This window comes from Erythranthe guttata, chromosome 4, assembly GCF_056151865.1.
Source record: "Erythranthe guttata isolate IM_541 chromosome 4, IM_541, whole genome shotgun sequence".
Classification (NCBI taxonomy): Eukaryota; Viridiplantae; Streptophyta; class Magnoliopsida; order Lamiales; family Phrymaceae; genus Erythranthe; species Erythranthe guttata.
This window is the reverse complement of record NC_142536.1, coordinates 6,140,261-6,162,671: the sequence shown is the minus strand read 5'-3', so window position 1 is coordinate 6,162,671 and position 22,411 is coordinate 6,140,261. Positions and strand designations below refer to the sequence as shown.

Genomic DNA, 22,411 nt, shown 5'->3' with positions numbered 1-22,411 from the left:
GGTGTTTTTTACTTGTTCAAAATTCTGCGGAGATATATCAAAATTTGTCGAAACAATCACAAAATCACTAACCAACTACTCTCCTCCCTTTCAGACGTCGGCAAGAGCTTTGCAGTGGCAACGTGTCGGTGGAGTGTGGTCCGTCGATTTTGAATTGATACCGATTACTAGAAAGATCAAATATCTCCCACCAAATAAATAAAAACAACTCAGACACCACTCACCATAATTAACATCCCCATTATTACCATAAATATTCTTAGTGTAAAAAAAAAAGACAATACTACAATGTTTGTATAAAGTTTCAGTACAGTAGATAATAAATATCTAGAAAAGCTACATAATCCTTTCGAGACGGAGCAAAGCAGCCATTAAAATCTTCGAAACCCCACCCCGAACCGAAAAACACAGCTGGCAGATACAGATGATACAAACAACACACTCGACTCCAAAGCCGAAAACCCAAATATTCCCTACACCACCACCTCTTCGGGAGTAGAAGTTTCCGGAGGGGCCCCACTGCTTCCGTTCAGAACAATCACCTTCCCATCGGAATCAACGTCCACGATAACCGAATCACCTTCTTTAATCTCGCGCGCAAGCATTTTTTCGGCCATGCTATCCTCCAAGAGCCTCATAATAGCCCTCCTCAGAGGTCGAGCTCCGTAGCTAGGGTTGTACCCTTCGTCCACAACCCTATCCCTAAACCTCTCGGTAACTTGAAGCTCGATCTCCTTCACCTTGAGCCTCTCGAAAACCTCCTTGAGCATAATATCGGCTATCTCCTTGACTTCGAGCTTGGTCAACTGCCTGAAGACAATCATTTCGTCGAGCCTGTTCAAGAACTCGGGGCGGAAGTATTGCTTCAACTCTTCGGTGACCAGGCTCTTGATCCTGTTGTAGCTGCTGTCCTTCTCGTCGTAGTCGAGATCGAACCCGATCCTACGGCCACCCTTTTCAATCACCGAACTCCCGACGTTTGAGGTCATGATCAACAGCGTGTTCTTGAAGTCAACCGTACGGCCTTTACTGTCGGTCAACCTTCCGTCTTCTAAGATTTGGAGCATCATGTTGAAAACGTCCGGGTGGGCCTTTTCGATCTCGTCAAAGAGGACGACCGTGTACGGGCGGCGACGGACCGCCTCGGTCAGCTGCCCGCCCTCTGTGTAGCCGACGTACCCGGGCGGCGATCCGATGAGTTTTGATACAGTGTGCCTCTCCATGAACTCACTCATGTCCAATCGGATCATGGCCTCCTCGGAGCCGAAGTAGTAGGTGGCGAGGGCTTTCGCCAGCTCGGATTTGCCGACACCCGTGGGGCCCGAGAAGATGAAGCTGGCGATTGGGCGGTTGGGGTTCTTGAGGCCCACACGGGCCCGGCGGATGGCCCGGGAGATGGCTTTTACGGCTTCGTCTTGGCCGATGATGCGGGTGTGGAGGGTGTCTTCCATCTTGAGGAGGCGGTCGGATTCGTCGGTGGAGACCTTATCCACCGGGATGCCGGTCCATGAGGATACGATGTGCTGGATGTCGACTTCAGTTACGACCGGGCCTACGTCGCCGGCTTCCGTTTCGGCTTTGGACATCTCTTTGTTTTTGTCGATCAGGGTGGAGATTTGGGCCTTGAGGTCCATTTCTCTGTCGCGTAGTTCCCCAGCCTATAAATTTTAATTTCAATTAAAATTAGTGCAAAATCAGGAAATGAGAAAAAGACATGCACCATAATATCGTAAAACATTGATAAATGTCGTAAAGATGTAATTTACCTTCTCAAAGTCTTGTCCTCGGACAGCTTCGTTCTTCTCCTTGGTTATCTGCCTCAGCTCTTTTTCGAGCTCTCTAGCTTCCTCGGGTAGCTGTTTAAGGATAAAAGAACCATTGCATATTACAGCCTTCAACAGTATAAACTTTAAACACAATTAAAGATTTTTTCTTTATCACCCGACTTTTTGTATATTTTTTTACAGACATTATATATACATCATATAAATTATGTAGTCAAAATATGGATTTTCTGGTGTACTTTCGAAATTAAAATCAGATTGAAAATCAATAATTTCATATATACTTCCAATTCCGATCCCAAAAAAAGTTTGGAGAATCAGAACAAAAATTGTTCCAAAACCAGAATTTTTTGGATCAGAATTGACGTAATTTTCAAATTATGTTCCAATTTCCACTCCTATATATATACATATTACAGAGGAAGACAATTGTATCAGTTGTAAGAAAAGAACTTCATATACCTGTGCATGACGAAGTCGGACTCGAGAGCCAGCTTCATCGACCAAGTCAATTGCTTTATCAGGCAAAAATCGGTCACTAAAACATTCAAATAATAGTCCAGTCAGAGGTTTGAAAAACAACAACATCGAGACAAACGAATCGGGAAAGCATAGACCTTGACCTCAATGGGGGTGTTTGTGTAATTTTTTCAAACCCGAGGGGGTCTAGTTGTAATCGAGTATGTACCTGATATACTGATAGGATAACTGAGCAGCGGCAACTAAAGCTTCATCGGTGTAACGAAGCTTGTGATGAATCTCGTATCTCTCTCTAAGACCTTTCAGAATCTGAATGGTTTCATCCACAGTGGGCTCCGGTACTTTTACGGGTTGGAACCTTCTCTCGAGCGCTGGATCCTTTTCTATATGCTTTCTGTACTCGTCTAGTGTAGTCGCTCCAATACACTGCACCACAAAAGCAAACGTCATATTCTACCAATACTCCAACAATTACATTTTTTGGAGGGTTTATTGCATTTTGACACCCCTTTTTTTTTTACTCTAATTGTCAAAAAAACATCCCCTGTTATAAATATTGACAAAATCCCCCCTATGATTCAATTCAAGAAGGATAAAGATTGAAGAAATCATAAAGAAAAAGGATAATAGCTGTTCATTTTATATTCTATATATATATATATATATATATATATATATATATATATATATATATATATATATATATATATATATATATATATATATATATATATATATATATATATATATATATATATTGTGGGCTAACCTGAAGTTCACCACGAGCTAAGGCGGGCTTCAAGATATTAGCAGCATCAATGGCACCTTCAGCAGCTCCAGCTCCGATCAAAGTGTGCACCTCATCGATGAATAGAATAATTTCATCGCTCTGTTTAATTTCCTCCATCAATTTCTTCAATCTTTCTTCAAATTCACCACGATACTTTGTACCAGCAACGAGAAGTCCCATATCCAAAGTTATAACCTGAAATATGATTTGAAACAAACATTTATTACATTAGAAAGGAAAAAAGAAAAGCTCAAAAGAACCCAACTTTTTTTCATTGTTACTAACTAATTACCTTTTTGCCCTCAATAGTTTCCGGGACATCCCCATTGGCTATTCTCTGAGCAAGACCCTCTGCAATGGCTGTTTTACCGACTCCAGGTTCTCCAATGAGGCAAGGGTTATTTTTAGTACGCCTTCCAAGAATTTGAGTCACACGTTCGATTTGAGCTTGCCTTCCAACGACAGGGTCTAGCTTACCCTGAATTAAATCAAGAAAATCATCTTCCATTAGACCCCGTAATATTTATTAAAAAAAAAACAAAAAAATTGTAGGCAAAATAATTATTACCTCCTCTGCTAGCTTGGTCAAATTGGTACCATACTCCTCCAGTGTTGGCATTTTAGTGCCGGAGCTTCCCCCTCCAACACCAGCACCAACTGCCTCGGCACTCTCACCCACCATTCTTATAACCTACTTTCCCAAAAAGACTTTCTTTAGTCGCAGAGCAATTGCAAAAAAATAAGTCGACCCAAAAAAAAAAGAATTAAAAACACTTGCCTGAGTTCGAATATTACTGGGCTCAGCACCTAAATTCTCGAGCACACGAGCCGCCACTCCTTCACCTTCGCGAAGCAATCCCAGAAGCAAATGCTCCGATCCAATATAATTGTGGCCTGAATAAAACACGAATTACATTCAAATCTTTAAATAAAAAGATTATCTTTTTATTTAAAAACAAAAGAAACAGGTTTTACCAAGCTGGCGGGCTTCCTCCAACGAGAGCTCCAAAACCCGTTTCGCACGAGGAGTAAATGGAATCTCAACAGCAACAAAACCACTACCACGACCGATTATTTTCTCCACCTCAACACGAGCATCTTTCAGATTGATTCCCATCGACTTTAGCACCTTAGCAGCAATTCCAGTGCCTTCACCGATAAGTCCCAGCAAGATCTGCTCGGTCCCGACAAAATTATGTCCGAGCCTTCTCGCCTCCTCTTGGGCGAGCATAATGACCTTTATAGCCTTCTCCGTGAACCGCTCGAACATGGCTCGTGCGCCCGTTCGTATTTTCTTGCCTCGTCTGCTGACTGATACCTTCGATTGGAGAGTTTGGATATTTTTCTGCAGCATCATGTCAATGGAGTTGGCCCCACGAAGACCTGAGAAGCTCCTCATTCTCGCGGAAGTTGCCAGAGAATTGCAGAGCATTGTGGGGCCCGCTTTCGTTTTGTTTGATCCCTCGAAAGGGCAGTTGTTTGCCCAGCTGACTGAAGAGGGCAAATTCGTTGATTGGACTAAAGCGCGCGCCATATCTGCCTCCAAGAAATCTGCGTGTACGAATTTCGATGTTGGTAAGAATTTACATGGGGTACCATTCAACTAGAATACAATTAAATATATAACAATGAACCCGGCCTCACATACTTATCGGATGCTTTAACCCCACAACTAACAAGTAACAACTACTACTCAAAAGTCAACCGACGAGATATGCAAACAAGAACCAAACTTGTAAGTTGAGATTTCAAATTCTTCCAAATGGAACAACCATTTATCGAAAATTAAAATTCTATAAAAGTTCCAACAAAAAAACCAGACGGTCTAAACTTTATTACAGCGTAAATCAATAACCTGATTCACACGAGACAACGACGGAACCACAGAAACACCATTAGGATGGTTTTTTCACAATGAATTATAGAACACTAACCATCACTAAGAAGTTTTATTTTGAAAAATAAACACAGCGCCAACTAAATCCACTTCAATCAACAAAAATCACAGCTCACCCGAAGAAAAAAGAATATACTTGGAGTTAAATGGAAATAAGTATTCTAAAATCCAATTCTAGGATACCAAAGCTCAAATAAGTCTATTTATGGCAACAAAATCAGCAACTTCACCCAAACAGATACAAAATCAGTACCAATTCAGATTGCAGATAATCAATTATAAAAAAGCAGTACTAACTTCAAACTACAATCTCTCACCACTCACTAACAAAAAGATAAGATTTTTATTTTTCCGAACAAAAGAACACCAAATTACTCAAGCCAACACAAAACCCATAACCTCAATCGAAAACCCAAGCCGGTAAATCAGGTCAATAGCAAGAAGAAGAAAAAAAAAAAAAAAAAAAAAACTACTCACCCAAATGAATAACAGAGGTTTTCCCAGATGGACAAAATTCAAGAAACAGATGGTGGCAGCTAAGATAAGGAGAACAGTGAAAAGGGTCTCTGCGGAATTTCTAGAGAGAGAAAGTAAAGAGAGAGAGAGACCCAAATTGGTCGGCCGAGTTTCCAAGAGCGAAGAGTAGAAACACAAATAGATAGATATATTAACAAAAGAGATGTGTGCGTGTAGATAAATGTGGATGATAATAGAGCCCCTATTCCTTCACTCTGTCTTAATTGATTTTTCTTTTTTTTTTCCTTTTCTTTTTTCTTATAGGCTACCACCATTTTATACGGTGGACCGTCGTGCATACAGAAATATCTCTCCGCATTTTTCACAGCGGTAAAATGATGATGCAGGGGGCAGTAAATGTGATGACAAGTAATTACTCCCAGTGCACATATTTTATTCTATTTTTAATTTCATTTTCTCTTTTGGTTCCTTTAATTATAAACAGATAAAATAATTTCAAGAATAAATTTTAAATTTTAAGCAAATTTAAAATTGAGCTCTAGCCGAGCATTTGTCTTGCTTCGAACTCGAGTTAGAGCTCCTAAAAATGTATTTGTGAAAATTGACTGAATTTCGTGAGTTCAGCCGATTGAACCACAATTTGGTCATTGTTTGGATTGGATACGATAAAATTGGATTTTTAATCGGGTAAAATTGGATTTTCTGTCTGCTTAAATTTTGAGTATATTCGTATAATAGATTGCAATCATTAATTTGATGTTTAATGGTGAATAAGTCCTTGACTATGTTTAATTTAATACAATTACTTTAAAATAATTTAAAAGTAATTAGAAACACATAATTAAAAATAAAACATTTTATTAGGGTCCTTCATGAGATAAATATTTTTTTTATAGATAATGTTTGTATGAGATAAATAAAACATTTATTTGGGTTCTTCATGGGAAATTTTATGTGATCGGAATTTTTGCACGATGAAAATCTAATGACCAATTATTAAAAGCAAATAAGCAAAGGGTAGAACTGTACTTTTACGAAGTTGTAATGCGTCGATGCCAATGTGTGTGGGCGTTAGGTGAGAAGTTATTCTTATTATACCTGTTTTACCCCCTCCCCTCCCCTATCAAGGGTTGTATTGTTTTTTCTCCAAGGTTAAAAATGAGAATATTTGTAATCAAATAAAACTCTTTTTTGAGTGTTTTTTTGTGACGAAGAAACTCGCAACAAACTATATAACTGTACTCGATGCACCGAGTACAGTAAATAAGTTTGCAAAGTATTTACAAAATTCAGATGTGAAACATTGCAAAGAAATATATCAATAAAATGAGTTCACTAAGCGCGATCCATGCGTTAAAATTTCAATTCATAAACACATATTTCATATCCAAAATTCTTAAAATTTGTTTCGAACCCGAAAAACTTGTGTTCGATTGAAGTCCTTTCTTTTTTAATTTCGTTCTTTTTTTCTCTTTTTTTTTTAATAAATAAAACACGTCATAAAGTTTTGAAATTGGAAGCATAAGTCATAAAATAATTTGAAAGAGCTTAAAAGTGAGACTTGGAAGTAGTAGGGCCATAAGTTAAGATGAAAGATATAGGAGATGTGAAAATAATATCCAGCAATTAATAATAATAATAATAATAATAAGAGTAAATTACACGCACACCCCTGAGGTATGCTTAAATAACTTTAAGGTCCCTGTGGTATCGATAATTACACTCACCCCTTGAGACGTAGTTATAAACTATAATTGGATAATGCATTGGATACGTTATTACGATAGAATTCTAACGGACTATTGGTTTCAGGAAGTGGTGGAGACAACAAAGAGTTATGGATGATTTAAGAAATATTTGGGGAGCCATGTCACTCCATAACTCCCCATAATTCTATGTTATCTCCACCACTAGCTAAAAGTAATAGTCCATTAGAACCTTATCGGAATAATGTATCCAATGCATTATCTCGTTAGAGTTTCTAACTACGTTTTCAGGGGGGTGAGTGTAATTATCAATACCATAGGGACCTTAAAATTATTTAAGCATACCTCAGGGGTGTGGGTGTAATTTACCCTAATAATAATAATAATAATAATAATAATAATAATAATAATAATAATTATTATTATTATTATTATTATTATTATTATTATTATTATTATTATTATTATTATTATTATTATTATTATTATTATTATTATTATTATTATTATTATACTTTATTTTACTTTATTTTTGTGGATTGGCTACTTTTATACGCCACCGCAAATTCTCGAGTGCTATTCCACATTTTTGCTTTTGCTGGATTCCAAACTCATCCTCGTAAACGATTATAACTATTCCATTATTATTATTATTTTTATTTTATTTTTGAAATATTCCATTATAATATTGTGATTAATAAAATTTAAATATCATGAAAAGCAAGTCAAATTATTTTGGTTTTGGCCTTACACTAATACAAGTAGGCAAAGCCAATTGTCGTGTTTCGACTATATAGATATACATACATGCTCTACCAAATTATTATTCTATGAATTACAAATCTTGCATCATTTATTAAACCAATAATATAAATAACATTTTTAAGCGAATTCTTATTGAGAAAGCCTTGATTTAATTGTTATTTTTCAACTTTTTTTACTTGTGCCTATCTATGTAAACTTGCCTTTATAAAGGATAGATGGATAAATACAAAACAAATTTTGTAGAGGAAAATGATTTATATATGCATTATATAATAAAAAAGAAATTAAATAAAATAATATGAATTTGACAGATGTCGTCTAATAATATGTCCTTTTTTCCTCAAAAAAAAATTAAATAAAAAATATTAGATAAAAATTTATACAAAGTCATCTTTACAAATGCTTCCACAAGTCCATAATCATATAAAAAATATGTTCCTATATAAGTCAAAAATAAGTGGTGTCTATCAATTTCTCCATATTATTTTAATGAAATATTATCATAAAAAATAAAAATAAAAATTAACTCCTAAAGAAAGTAAGAATCTAATTGTAGTTAGTAAGATGTCATCAAATCGTAAGATTTGAATCGATTAAGATCAAATTCTTTCAATTCATAAACATTATTAAAATATTTGAATCGATTAAACTCAACTATTGACAACAAATGTATTAATCAAATTAACTATTTACAATTAAAGTTTAATATCTTTTATTGAATTATATCATACAAAAATAATAATGTTTAATTCCTAAACAAGGTAAGAATAAAATCGTAAATCGTAAGATTTGAATCGATTAAACTCAAGTCCTTTTAATTCTTACACATTATTCAAAGATTAGGCTCAACTATTGACAAAAAATATTAATTGAACTAACTATTTATAATTAAAGGCTAATATCTTTTTAGTTCCATATTATCATATAAATAATACAATTTAATTCGTAAAAATAATTTTTATCATGATTTTTTAAATAGAATAAAAATAAAAATAATTAAACTATCTGGTTTTGACCCGAAACTGGCGAAAATCGGCGGGCCTCGACTCTAACACGGGACCAACTCTATCCAGTTCGATCCCGGTTCCACATATCTCCCACCCGGGCCAGCCAGTTATAGCCCGGAACCGGTCCGGCCCGGCCCGACGCGCAACATAGTCTAGTGCTAATAATTAAGTTATTGGGCTAAATGAAATTGGAAGGCCCATTGAAATTTCTTCATCATTAGTCCTATATACTCCTATTTATATAAAAACTATAAAAATATCGTCCTTGCTCAATGCATTCATATATTCGTTTAATTAAATTTAAAATCGAGTTTTCTCTAATTAGTAATTAGTTTTCTTTTCTATTTTCTGTTTTTTTCCCCTTCTTGAAAGCAACAAGGTAAAGCTTCATTAATACTGTAGAACATCGATAAATTAATAATCTCACTTGAATAATAATTTCTTCCAACCCGACTCAGTAAAAATGTACTAAATTATTAGTTCAATAATTTAATATTTCGCTAATTAATAGAATATTTGTTAGTTCAGACTGTATTAATTTATAGAGATTTTTATTGTAATTAATTTATAGAGGTTTGATTGTAATGATAGAGTTCAATACATTCCAGAGCAAAAACTAGGAGCAATGATTCATTTTTTTTTCAAGGGCTAAACAATGGCCTATATTCTTCAATGGATTAATATCTATGTAGCACGTTAACTTCAAATTTTTAATGTTTCTGTGTTTTGGACACATTTTGTATCCGACACTCGAGAACACTTGTCCGACACATTATGGATCATTCATTACACATTTTAAGGAGTTTCAATTGTTAATTACTTTTTTACCTTCATGTATTGAGTTATGCCTTTATGTACTATAATTTTACTCTCTCTTTGTTATCTTTTTATGAACCTATATATAAAACAAGTTCAAAATGCTGCTCTTGAACTCCATAAATTTGAAATACACACTCTTAGTACATATTAGTTCTGCCACTGTATATATATATTGTATTAGCCAGAATTGAACGATTTAAAACTAGTGATCTCCGATTTATAACAACAATCAACAATTAATTTAAAAAATTCTCAGCTTATATTATAAAATTATATTTTGAGTCATCAAAATGAAGTTGAAAATTCACTCTAAAATCATTTGAAATCCCACTTCAAATTCTTACACCAAATTCAAATATTTCCCTCGTAATTAATAGAATTCAAAAACCAAAATAAATTTCGTGCATGGAATAGTATTTTTTTATTTGTTTCATTAAATTGATAATTTGAAAGTTAGAAAGATACGAAAGCCGGGTTTCTCGTGAGAGCTTCAAATATATCTTCATTCTCTTTTATCCAACTATTTATTATTTTTTTTTTAAATACGAGAGTGACATTCACACTTGCCCACCTCTAGAAGCTTTAGTTTCTTTAATACAAAAAACTGGTCATTTATTGTATTTAAAATATTTTATTAAAATTATATTACTTTATTTAGAAGGAAAAAAAAAAACCCTTTACTATTTAATATCCAAATATGTTACAACTTACAAGGAAAAAAAAAAAAGGAAAAACATACTAATAGTATAATTTTATTCAACTTACAAATTTCATCAATCGATTTTAGATATAATTCAAGATAATAAATTAACAAAATAATAAACTAAAATAACGAAATCTAACTTTTAATTAATCAATGAAATCTCGTAATCTCGTATATATATAGTGGTGCATCGATGTAGTATAACAATTATAAACCAAAGGACTATATTGTGAGTTCGAACGAATTCACTCAGCGTCTTAAGAGACAAGTTTATCCTAAAAGATAAAACACAATCAAGATATAATGCAACCTCGTCCGTCTTTTTACACAATCAAAGCTAAATCATTCGAATATCTGCGTAAAAAGAAAATGCTTACGTCCTATAAGAAACGACCGAACAGTTGGAGCAAGTGAGTTTGTGTCAATTAATCAATGTTCGAATTCATCAGCCAACAGTCGATAGCTGGAGCTTGTCACACGTGTACGCCAACAAGCAAAATCATGTTTGTAGTTGAGCAACATAGTTACCTAAAATCAGTGAGTAGGGCCACATGCACTCACACTAATCCTGAGTTGAAGCATTTTTTCTGCAGTTTTTGTTCACAATATATCACAACAAACTTCATTCCCTTTTCTTCACAAAGTTAATTAATTAGCTGGATTTGTAATCATTAGTTTATGTATATCCTAATTTTTACAGACAAAAAGCAAAACCAAAAACCACTATTCACCTCTACTTTTTCCTCAACAACTTACCTTACATGTATTTTGGGAGAATTACACTATTAGTCCGTCATGTTTGGCTCGATTCCACTTTTGGTTCCCATTATTTCAAACTGAACAAAGTTCCACCTTTACGATTCAATTTTAAACACTTTCGGTCCTCTCCATTACATGCCCGTTAGCAAGTAACATAAAACACTATTTTGGAGCCAAAATTGAAATTTTTTTTTTTGGGCTGTAAAATTATTAGAAATTTAAAATATACTACTTATAATTATTTTTTTAATATATATATATATATATATAGGTAAATAACCTCTATAAATTAATACAGTCGGGAATAGGAAACTTCTATTAATTTAGCGAATTATTAAATTATCGAGTTAATAATTTAACACATTCTTACCGATTCGGGATCAAGAGAAATTATTATTTAAGTGAGGTTATTAATTTATTGAATATTAATTTAGCGTAGTTCTAATATATATATATATATATATATATATATATATATATATATATATATATATATATATATATATATATATATATATATATATATGACGTGTGTAATATTCCTAGTCCCTATGTAATGACATGCAGAGATGGAAGCTTGTATTGTAGAAGTATTAAAATTTGTTAGACTCAAATAACGACACTTCTCTTTTTCCCTTATAAAGCCATTTCCCCTTTTCCTTTTTCCCTTCTGCAACTACATATATAACTCTCTCTCTCTCTCTCTCTCTCTCTCTCTCTTACACACACACAGACACAGAGGATGCTGTCAAGAAACAACAGCATGGGTTGGATTGGAAGAAGTGAAGTTGAAAATCAGCTAACTTCAGCTTCATGGCCTCAAAACACCACCACCACCACCACCGCCGCCACCACCACCAATGGCGGCGGCGGCGGTTTCGACGATCAAAGCAAACAAGAAACAGAAATGGGCTCACTCTACACATTCAACTCCATGCTCCAAACCGATCATCACGACCCCATCACCACCACCACCGCCGCCGCCGCCGCCGCCATGCACGAAATCTCATTCTCACCAAACTTCAACCTCGAATCCGCCGCCGACAACGACCACCTCCTCTTCCACCCGGTCGACTACTCCTCCGCCACGTGTTCTCCAACATCAGCCTCAGTTTTCAACGCCGTCAATCACCACCACCAGGCCGTAAACTACTTCCTCCCGCCGAAACCCCCCGCCGCCAAGAACCCGTTCGACTCGGCATTCGAATCGGGTTGCGAAAACGGGTACCTCGAGAGCGCGTTCATCAAGGCTGCCGGGTTCGGATCCGAATCCCCTCAAATGGGCTCCATCAATAATAATTTCAACGGCGGCGGATTCCTTACCAATACTAGTAATTACGATTCTTTGTTCTTGAACACTACTAATAACAGGATTAAGGTTGTTAATCCCCTCGATAATCTCACACAGCCAACTCTCTTCCAGAAGAGGGCTGCCCTTAGGAAAAACGTGCTTGGCAATAGCAATTTGGGGTGCTTGAATTTAGGTGGTGTTGGGGGTGGTAATAGCAAATCTCCAAGTACCACTACTATTAGTGGGGTTAATAATGTAAATAAGAGGAGATTAGGGGATGATTTGGAGGATGTTAGCACTAATAATAATGATTTGTGTTATGATTCTGATGATGATTATGATGATGATCAAGTGTTGGGCAATAGTAATAATAATATTGGTGTTAGTTATAATGATTTGGAGGAGATTAGTGGCAAGAATGGTGGGAGTAGCTCGAACGGAAATAGCACGGTCGCCGGTGGTGGTGGTGGGCCTGACCGGAAGGGGAAGAAAAAAGGGCCTCCGGCGAAAAATTTGATGGCCGAGAGGCGGCGCAGGAAGAAGCTAAACGATAGGCTCCTCATGCTTAGGTCGGTCGTGCCGAATATTAGCAAGGTACGAAATTCGACGCCATTTCGATCTTATCTGTTTGTGAATTATTTCATTTGTTCCGTAACATCTGTCATTGGAAAATTCAAATACTGCATTGGTTACATATTTTCCACTTCTACCCTTATTAGCTATCCTGTCTCCAACACACAAATTATACCGTTAGTTTAAAAATGTATATCTTCATAAAAGCAAATCGTATTTATTGAATCGTTAATAGTTGTACAGAGGTGAAAATCGACACGTATCGTAGAATATGAGTATATAGATAAGTATATATATATTATTATTATTACAAGGAAATACATTTTTTTTTATTATTGTTGTTTCAAAATCCTTGATCCAATTACAACTACACGTTTTAGCCATGAAATATAGTTTTCACTAGCTATTAATTTGCATTCATTGAGCTTTTATTTTGTCTATTGTACATTTTTCTTTGTTTATTTATTTATTTATTTATTATTTAGTATATTTTATGTTTTATTATTATTATTATTATCATTAAGGAGTAACAAATCTTGGATTGACATATGTGTGTTTGGTTGAGGGGGATGAATATTAAAGTTGTGTTGTAGCATTTAATTCACTCACATGAAATATATGAACTTCATCTCAATATGCATCTTGCATTCTGGACCACATATAGCATATTAATTAAGATATTATGTCATTTTAAAAGTTACAAAATTTGCCACTAGTCACTTTGGATTTTAATTTCTTCATTGTTGAGGTACCAAAAACGAAATTGAATTACGACCTAGAGGTGTAAATGAGTCAGGTCGGCTTAATTGAAACTCGAGCTCGTTTTCAACTATTCAAAAGTATATAAATATAGTTTATAGTAACAAAAAGTTATACTAAATAATATACAATAAGAACTATTTTTCACACCTATTAAATTTAGGGGTGTTTTCTCCTAGCATGAGGTCGTCTTCTTTTCTCGTTTCTTTTCTTCTTTCTTAAGACCTAGTTCCGACTTCCGATGTACGTGGTTTGCACGTGGCTTTCTAATGTTTTCGTACAAGGAAAAAGAAAAATAGGAAAAAATTAGTGAAAAAAATCTATATTAAAATTGTACAAAATTACATGGTTATTAATTAATGATTTTGATTTATTGTTTTGGCAGATGGACAGAACTTCAATACTAGGTGATGCAATTGACTACTTAAAAGAACTACTGCAGAAAATAAACGACCTCAACAACGAACTCGAATCCACCCCTCCGACACCTACTGCACCGGTATTTCCGTCCCGTTTCAAAGAAGAGCAACGTACCCAAATTGCATTTCCAACTCCTCTGTCTAGCCCCACCGGCGGTCAACCCTCGAGGGTATATATGAATTTAAATAATCCTTATCGAGAAAAAAATATAAAAAAATATTTTATTTTTTTTATATAAAAAATCTATTTGTATGTTGTGAATTTATTAAACAGGTTGAGGTGAGGCTACGAGAAGGGAGAGGTTTGAGCATACATATGTTGAGTGGGTGCAAACCGGGGCTTCTACTCTCGACGATGAGGGCTATGGACAACCTAGGACTCGATGTTCAACAAGCCGTTATTAGCTGCTTCAACGGTTTTGCGTTGGATGTTTTTCGAGCTGAGGTACTATTATATAAACCATGTACTAAAAATTCTTTTACGACTATGCTCGAGCTCAAAAAATAATAAAAATTACGTCTTGAAAATTCTTATTTTTTCTTTTCTAATTACTGTCTGAATTTTGTCAGCAATGCTTGGAAGGGCAAGACCTTCATCCTGAACAAATCAAGGCAATGCTCATGGATTCAGCTAGCTTTCATCATGGGATGCTGTGAGTTTTGCAATAAGAAATTTTGCGATCAGAACCGACACAAGCCCGTTTCAAGAATCGAGATTTAGCCAGAAAACAACTCTAAAACTTATTAACTTGTTCCGATCTTTTTTTTTTTTCCTTTTCGGGTTATTATCTTCAAGAAATGCTTAGCACATTGTTTTTCAATTTAAGCACATCTTTTGGTTTTATAGAAATTTGTCCATCAGAATAAGATCTATTTAAATAGCTCAAGAAAAAAAAAATAATAATAATAAAAAAAAATGGACAAAGTTTCCTTCAACCACAGCAAATACTAATAGCATCTCCAACCGTGTAGGTTTTGGAGAGGTAAAAGCTAAATTATAAATATTTTACCATCTCAAACCTACAAAACTTGCTCCAATGGAGAGAGCTATAATTTAGCCGGCTGCTGAATTCAATGACCCAGCTGGTATATATACCAGTTAACTATTCACATATGGTATCCAATATATTATTAAAATAATGCCCCACCCCCACATTTTTACTATTCACGTGTAGTCAGCCTTTTTTTTCCAAAGCCAAAGTTTACATTTTTTAAGTTTATTTAATTCAGTTTTTTTTTTATCTAATACTTTACCTGATAATAATAATAATAATAATAATAATAATAATAATAATAATAATAATAATAATAATAATAATAATAATAATAATAATAATAATAATAATAATAATAATAATAATTATTATTATTATTATTATTATTATTATTATTATTATTATTATTATTATTATTATTATTATTATTATTATTATTATTATTATTATTATTATTATTATTATTATTATTATTATTATTATATGTAAATTTTATTATATAGATTTATCGAAAGAATACCTATTATTTTGCATATTATATATAAGATATCAAATATATTAATTGAAAATACTATTATAATCAAATAGTAAAAAGTAATAAAATATAATAAAATGCTAAAATATAGATGATATGGTTGGAGCAAGATAGTAAAAACTGAGCTGCTATAGCACTGTTCATCAGCAGCTATTATAGATATAGCTTTCCAATTTTTAGCCTTAACCTTGGAGATGCCCTAATACAAGAAGTTACATGCAATATATCTTCAACCAGAAAAATTAACTCCAACACCAATATACTACATATATATATTTTCGCGTAAATATTAAACCATCGACTATGCACGAACAAATACATACTAGACTTTGTATTCAGTTCTCAATTACATCGATGCTAAGGGGATTCGGCGGTGACTATTTACATTCTTACAAATGTCAGCTATATATATAATTAAGTATATCATATAGGGCACCAGAAGTTGGTTCCCCAACAGGTTTCAAAACTGTAAATACTGATAAGTTCGTCTATATAGAGAATCTCGCATATATATTAAAGGAACTCCGTACACATCTCACCGTTCAATGTCGAAATTTGACGGTTAGATTGATATACAGTCTCCTTCCTCCCCTGCACTACACCTATATGGTTGATAGCAGGTAAAATATTAGAACTCCTATAGGGGTAGAAATCGGACAAATTGGATCGACATTAGCACTTTCTGAAGAAAAAAAAACCATTTTTTTAAAATGGAAAATTAATTCCAATTTTGTTCCAAATAGATTCTGAAAATTCGGAAATCGGAGATTGGAGTGATTTTTTGTTTTTCCAAAATCAGAAATTTCCCGATCGGAAATAGGAAATTTTGTGAAATTCCAATTTTTTGGCCACTTATAAGACAAAATACATAATATTATTTGATATTTGAAGTGTAATTTTGGAAGTTTGGAAATATTTCCGGAAATTAAAATTGGATCGAAAATTGGAATATAATTAGTATTTCAATTCCCTAAAAAAAGAATCGGAAAAATCGAAACTTTCGGAATTCGGAATGAAAAATACTTTCCAAACTCGGAAATTCTTGGATCAGAATAAAAGGAATTCGGAATTTCCACTCCTAATCCCTTGAGACATGCAAACATTAAACATTAAACATAGTTACCTGGATAGAGGTGGACAACTAGCAATCATCGGGGCTCGATAATGGCATCGAAGAATTTTCTTCGCCTTTCGAACTTAAAGTCGCCGGATTCATACGCTGCACCTCCTCTTTTGTAAGGATTAAGATCTTGCGAACCATACCACAAAATTCTCTGTTTCTCAACAAGAAACAGAGGAACCATTTAATATATGATCATGCACCGTAACTAAAAAAGAAATAAGCCAGATAAAATTCAAAAAAATATAATCGACGTATGTATTCGGGAAAACTTACTCCCACGGATCATCTCCAACAAGCATCATCTCATCCTCGTCATCGATATACACAACTAGCCAATTCTTGTTCCTATCTTTAAGTTCGCCATTAAATTCGAAGATAGTATCCAATTCCGAAATCAATCCGTCGTAATTTTCAAACTTGGTAAGATCCACAGACCTACCGAGGGCCGAACCCTGCTTATGAACCTGAAGAAATTGCCACATTTTAATTAATTAATATATTTATATGAGAGAAAGTCAATGATAATGTCAACGATGAAAACCTTGGTGCAACTCCTTGTCGAAGCCGAGTGACCTTTGCTCTCTTTCTCAATTGTAGCCACCGGATAATCCACCACTTTCGAGCCCTTTGATAAATCCGACCGTTGATCGGATTCAAATACAGGGGATTGATTGGAATGTACCGCATTTTTCGTACAATCCGATGGCTCGACCGTCGGATTTCTGTGTAAGAATGCTTGATCCGACGGTGCAGAATTACTGACAAGGGGATAACCAAAAAGCTTACAGTTGTTCCCTTCCTTGGGTTTCACAATTGCATCATGTTTTTGTTGTGCAAATAAAGACTTGGGCAGTATCTCCCTCGATCGAGCTTGTGGTATTTGAAGGTAGGGCGAAATAGGAGGGGGCATCATAAACCAATTCGCTTGTGGATAATTGGAATAATCTCCAAAATCACCGTATCTAAATTCACCGTTATTATTCTTCGAGCTAGACTCCATAATATTGAGCGATAGACCATACGAAGAAGAAGGCGTCGTAGTAGACCAAATGTTGTTGTTGTCGTCGAAGCTAAACTCCCCTTGTCTTTGTCTCTTCGAAAAATGACTGACGAAATCACGGGGCGAATTATTTTTCGAGTCGAAACCAGATAATAGATCTGTGAATCTTCTAGAAGCAGAAACGTCAATCTTGTCATCGTCTAATGAGGGGTCCCACAAAAATGGCTTCTCAGAAGAAGTTTCTACTACTGTCATCTTCAACGAAGCTATATTGCATCAAAGACGACAAATTAGAAAAACTTGGAATTTAACTAAACAAGATCACACACACACAAACACACCTTCTCGAGTGAGAACAGAGGAATCGGGTGAGGAGGGCAAAACACTAGATCGAGGCCTTTTGTGTCGAGGCAGGGGAAGTGGATTTAAAGCAGGTGGGGACAGAGCATGCTCTGTTTTCCACGGGGAAACTCTGTCTGGTCGAGGAATAGCTGAAGTTTCATCCCACCGCACCTTTAAAGTTAGAATTACGAGATTGATCACTTCTCGGAATTACATGTTTGAAAGAAGGAGGGAGAGGGAATATACCTTTAGGCATCTCCACTTAGACTCCGGCCACCTCTTCGGATGAGCGTCTTCGATACCAACAATAGTTCCGGTATACCTACAAAAATTACAGAAAAAAAAATTAAATGAAAATGCGTAATATAATTGTTGGCTACATATCTCATTGGAGTTGCTGCGTTACCTCTGTTCAGGAGCTTCTTCACCTTCGAATTTCATTTTAAATCTCATTCCTATCGAATAATTGCTTTTAACAGACTCCATGTATTCGTCATAAGGGACAATGAACTCGGCTGGGCTTGTCCTGTCACAGATGTATCGGAATTTATTAAAATCTCACGTGCTTCTTTAATTAACAGTAACCAACTCACATGCATTACTGTAATGAAACAAATTGATACCTAGGTTTGTAATAAACGGTGAACATGGTTTTGGTCTGAATGGCGTGCCAAGCGGTTGCGAGAACACCGAGATGCATGCTGTGGCTAGATATGACTGATGACGGAGCGTTACTCTGCTGCCTCATAGCTCGTCTTACTCCAGCTCGTAGCTCACCATTCTCGCCTCTGAAATAGTTAAAACGCTCGTTTTCATGCATAATGAATAAAATAATTGTCATGCATGCAAAAAAGCTACAAACATCTAAGAGAAGTAGTATTAAAAACCTCAAGAATATGAAGGCATCTCCAGCAACGAGCCTCTTTGAACTAACAAAGACACTCCAACCACTCTGAAGGAGGTGTCTGCGTGGTTGACCTGGCATTCACAAAATTAATCAAAATTTAGCAACTAATCTTCTTAAGGCCTCGTTTGGTTAAGATAAGATTAGTCAATAAATAATCTTATGAAAACCCACTTGTATTATCGGACCACGGGAGGTCCAATATATAATCCCCTAAAAGGCCATGATAAAATAATATTTCCAGGTCAACCGGAAAAATTGTTGGGTTTTGCCAAACATCAAACAAAATCCAATTACTCAATTAATCATGGCTAATCTCCCTAACCAAATGAGGGATAACTACTTTCAAAAATGTTATCAAAAGGCTGCATCAAGATACCTATCTTTGAAAGAAAAAAAAAGTCAAGGGAAATCGGGCAAATCATAAACCGAAATCTACTGCATAATTTACCACGAAAAATGTGCCTGAATCGCCACTCATTCCCGTGCAAATCTTTGGCCACTAATTCCTGTGTGGGAGGTTGTCTTGACATGTCCTGTTGTAGAATAAAAGACAACAACAACAACCAATCACTACTAAACATCATAAAACAAATCCACAAAGAAATCAAAAATTAACTTAAGCTGGAAATTATCCTAACGAGTGGGGGAAGACATTCGTCTGCATGGCGTCTCAGTACAGAGAATCCACCGTGAGTACTGGTATCTGATGCTGTAAGAGTTTTACAAAAAGAATGGACGTTAAAACGAGGCGGTGGAGCTGGAGGCGGTTCCTTCTTTACTGCATTCTCGTCTTGCTGCGTAACAAATTTCTCGTTATAAAATAATCCCAAGAAACATTATCAAAATTAAATTAAAAAAAACAGACACAAGTACATTAAACACCACCGCAGATCAGCTTACGTTAGGCTCGGGCATCAAAGTAACTTGAGCAAACACCTCATCCGTGTCTGGTTCAGCCTAATCACACAAAACATAGAAAACAATTATAAAAACAAAACCCGGTACATCAATTATTGTTTCGTGACGATTTAATTAAAAATTCCGAAGTACCTTCAAGAGTACATTAACGACTCGACAAAGGATCTTGGACGGAAGATTATACACCGGCATTTGCTGGTCTGAACTTTGATTAGTGGACGCCTCCACCTGTTCATCGTAACACCAAAACCTTATAACATCAAATACAATAAACAAGATCCCTTCTTCACAAAAAAAAATCCCCAAATCAATAATTCACATTGGATCAAATTGCAAGTTTAAAAGCCAGTTGAAAACAAAATTAAAAGTTCAACAGGTGAATGTAACAAGTTAAAAATCAATAGGCACTAATGAACAACTTCAATTACAGAAAGAAAAAAGCCCCAAATTATAGAAAAACCTGTTCGATATGACCCTGGGGAAAGTAGAAAACAAGCTCGTGTTCACGAGGTACGGTAACTAAAGGACCGGCGCAAGCTCTCCATAACTCCGTGTATAACGCCGTTTCAGCATCCACTGTAAGAAACAAAGATAAATCAAATATATCTTAAAAGAAGAGTTTTAAACAGTAAACAAATTTCCTAAAATTCCGGCCAAATTTACCTTTTCCGGCGCCGGAGTTTCCATGTGCGAGATTACAGCCTTCGGAATCATTATGCCCATCAATCGACACCTCGGAAGCATCCATTTCTTCAGACAACGTTAATCGCTACTCAGATCTCTCTCATCTCCCAACCCCGACAATTTATCAACCAAAAAATCCAGAAAAAAAAAAATTGCCGGAAAATTAGCGGAGAACGCGAAAATTCAGACGATTACGCGCTTATGGGGAGAGATTTAAGATGGGCTGGGTGGAAAAAAACTGGAAATCAGTGGGAATTTTTTTAATTTTTTTTTTGGTGTGTGTTGTGCAAAGTATAGCAAGTATATCTTGAAGTATGGGAGCAAAAAGGTATGGGGAGCATTGGTAGCTAATGCCTATTGCCTAATGGGGTGATGAGTGAGAAACTAGAGTGAGAAACTACTTTGCCTTTTTCAGCTCTTTCCCTATATATTTAATAATAAATTAAAAAAAATCGAAATTTCATAATTTGGAATTACAAAGTACTTGTTTCTTTTTTTTTTTTTTTTGAGTAAATTCAAGTCCATTACAAGGGGAAGTAGGGGAGGGGGGACTCGAACCCTAGACCGTTACCCTATTGGTAAAGGCTAGGTACCAACTCTCTTAATGAGGGTTGGTAAAAGTACTTGTTTCTAGTTTATGAAGAAAAAAATAATTGAATATTAGAAATTAAAATCGGATTGAAAATTGGAATCTCAAAAATTTCAATTTTAATCCAAAATAATTGGAAATTGGGATTTTAGGAATAGTAATGAACTTCAGATCATAAATTGGCAGTATTCGAAATCAATTGAGTTATTTAATTTGTTATCGGTATTACTATTACTATTTACTAATATATATATATAATTTATTTAATAATATAATAATCCAGTTTTAAGATAATAAAAGAGAGGCTGACTTCGTTGACCGGGAATATACCCGGGAGGAAATGGCCGTGTTTGGGGGGACAGTATTAATGAGGACGGACGTAACGGAAATGGGTGTGTGTCGCGAGAAGATTGGGTTGGCATGGTAACGGACGTTACGGCGTTGTCTGTGCCATTAAGTGGAAAGTTGTTCGATATTTACGGGGAACTGTATTTGTCGTGCTACTAGTCTACCACCACAATAAGATGGGTTTACTCATTTATAATCCACGTATATATAATTGGCTTAATCTCACTTTGCACCCTTACAATATACTATTTTGGCATTTTTCACCCTCGAAAAATAATTATAGCCGTTCGCACTCTCAAAAGTCAAAACACAATAAGTCATTCACAATGCACTCTTACTTGAATAATAATTGGTTTTTTTTTCTCTTTTTTCCAAGATGCAAATTAACAAATTAAATTGTTATTTCTTCAACCTCGAAAAAATAAAAATCACACTGGATAATTGAAAAAAAAATATTTTCCTAGAAAATAAAATTAAATAAGCTTTTATCACTAAATTATTCGATTGGTAGATATTTTATTGTAATTGGTGGACATGTTATGCAGAAATGTTTGGAAGAAAATATGATTTTCAGATAACTTGATAACGAAATATCTAAATAATTTTTTTCGTAAAATATTTTTTTTTTTGTGATAAAAAATATGTCTTTTAAATACCACCAAAAATATTAAATTATCTTTAAAAATTTATGTGGGGTGCTCATGCATGATATATATTGTTTCGATGGTGCAAAGTGCCATT

General features: G+C 34.9%; 3 protein-coding genes across 3 annotated transcripts; 1 reads left to right on the top strand and 2 right to left on the bottom strand.

Annotated features, from left to right (window-relative positions):
* Nucleotides 1–220: 220 nt before the first annotated feature.
* On the bottom strand, nucleotides 221–5,793 carry LOC105972300 (ATP-dependent Clp protease ATP-binding subunit ClpA homolog CD4B, chloroplastic). The gene is made up of 10 exons (XM_088816711.1): nucleotides 5,429–5,793; nucleotides 4,030–4,605; nucleotides 3,833–3,948; nucleotides 3,623–3,745; nucleotides 3,347–3,532; nucleotides 3,034–3,249; nucleotides 2,473–2,690; nucleotides 2,247–2,322; nucleotides 1,767–1,856; nucleotides 221–1,658 (listed from the first exon to the last, which is right to left on the bottom strand). Exons 2-10 carry the CDS (start codon nucleotides 4,586–4,588, stop codon nucleotides 474–476), a joined length of 2,769 nt encoding a protein of 922 aa, XP_088672837.1. The 5' UTR covers nucleotides 4,589–4,605; nucleotides 5,429–5,793; the 3' UTR covers nucleotides 221–473.
* Nucleotides 5,794–11,709: 5,916 nt separating this feature from the next.
* On the top strand, nucleotides 11,710–15,079 carry LOC105972252 (transcription factor ICE1). The gene is made up of 4 exons (XM_088816710.1): nucleotides 11,710–13,072; nucleotides 14,196–14,399; nucleotides 14,504–14,674; nucleotides 14,800–15,079. Exons 1-4 carry the CDS (start codon nucleotides 11,930–11,932, stop codon nucleotides 14,884–14,886), a joined length of 1,605 nt encoding a protein of 534 aa, XP_088672836.1. The 5' UTR covers nucleotides 11,710–11,929; the 3' UTR covers nucleotides 14,887–15,079.
* A 955-nt stretch (nucleotides 15,080–16,034) lies between these two features.
* Nucleotides 16,035–21,835, bottom strand: LOC105972339 (auxin response factor 2B-like). Its single transcript, XM_012997285.2, has 16 exons — nucleotides 21,358–21,835; nucleotides 20,713–21,223; nucleotides 20,510–20,625; nucleotides 20,182–20,277; nucleotides 20,032–20,088; nucleotides 19,770–19,925; nucleotides 19,580–19,664; nucleotides 19,112–19,202; nucleotides 18,848–19,012; nucleotides 18,631–18,750; nucleotides 18,471–18,546; nucleotides 18,224–18,395; nucleotides 17,424–18,148; nucleotides 17,156–17,346; nucleotides 16,883–17,033; nucleotides 16,035–16,361 (listed from the first exon to the last, which is right to left on the bottom strand). Exons 2-15 carry the CDS (start codon nucleotides 20,795–20,797, stop codon nucleotides 16,901–16,903), a joined length of 2,268 nt encoding a protein of 755 aa, XP_012852739.2. The 5' UTR covers nucleotides 20,798–21,223; nucleotides 21,358–21,835; the 3' UTR covers nucleotides 16,035–16,361; nucleotides 16,883–16,900.
* Nucleotides 21,836–22,411: the final 576 nt, after the last annotated feature.

Bases quoted from the DNA above. Each gene is read 5' to 3' on its own strand.
- LOC105972252 (XM_088816710.1), top strand. From the start codon at position 11,930: ATGCTGTCAAGAAACAACAGCATGGGTTGGATTGGAAGAAGTGAAGTT. The intron at 14,400-14,503 runs GTATATATGAAT...TTTATTAAACAG, and splicing joins CCGGCGGTCAACCCTCGAGG to GTTGAGGTGAGGCTACGAGA. The intron at 14,675-14,799 runs GTACTATTATAT...GAATTTTGTCAG, and splicing joins TGGATGTTTTTCGAGCTGAG to CAATGCTTGGAAGGGCAAGA.
- LOC105972339 (XM_012997285.2), bottom strand. From the start codon at position 20,797: ATGGATGCTTCCGAGGTGTCGATTGATGGGCATAATGATTCCGAAGGC. The intron at 20,089-20,181 runs GTACTTCGGAAT...TTGTGTGATTAG, and splicing joins TCGTTAATGTACTCTTGAAG to GCTGAACCAGACACGGATGA. The intron at 17,034-17,155 runs GTAAGTTTTCCC...GTTGAGAAACAG, and splicing joins GTTGGAGATGATCCGTGGGA to AGAATTTTGTGGTATGGTTC.
- LOC105972300 (XM_088816711.1), bottom strand. From the start codon at position 4,588: ATGGCGCGCGCTTTAGTCCAATCAACGAATTTGCCCTCTTCAGTCAGC. The intron at 2,691-3,033 runs GTTAGCCCACAA...TTTGTGGTGCAG, and splicing joins TAGCTCGTGGTGAACTTCAG to TGTATTGGAGCGACTACACT. The intron at 1,857-2,246 runs GTATATGAAGTT...ATCCTTAAACAG, and splicing joins TCCGACTTCGTCATGCACAG to CTACCCGAGGAAGCTAGAGA.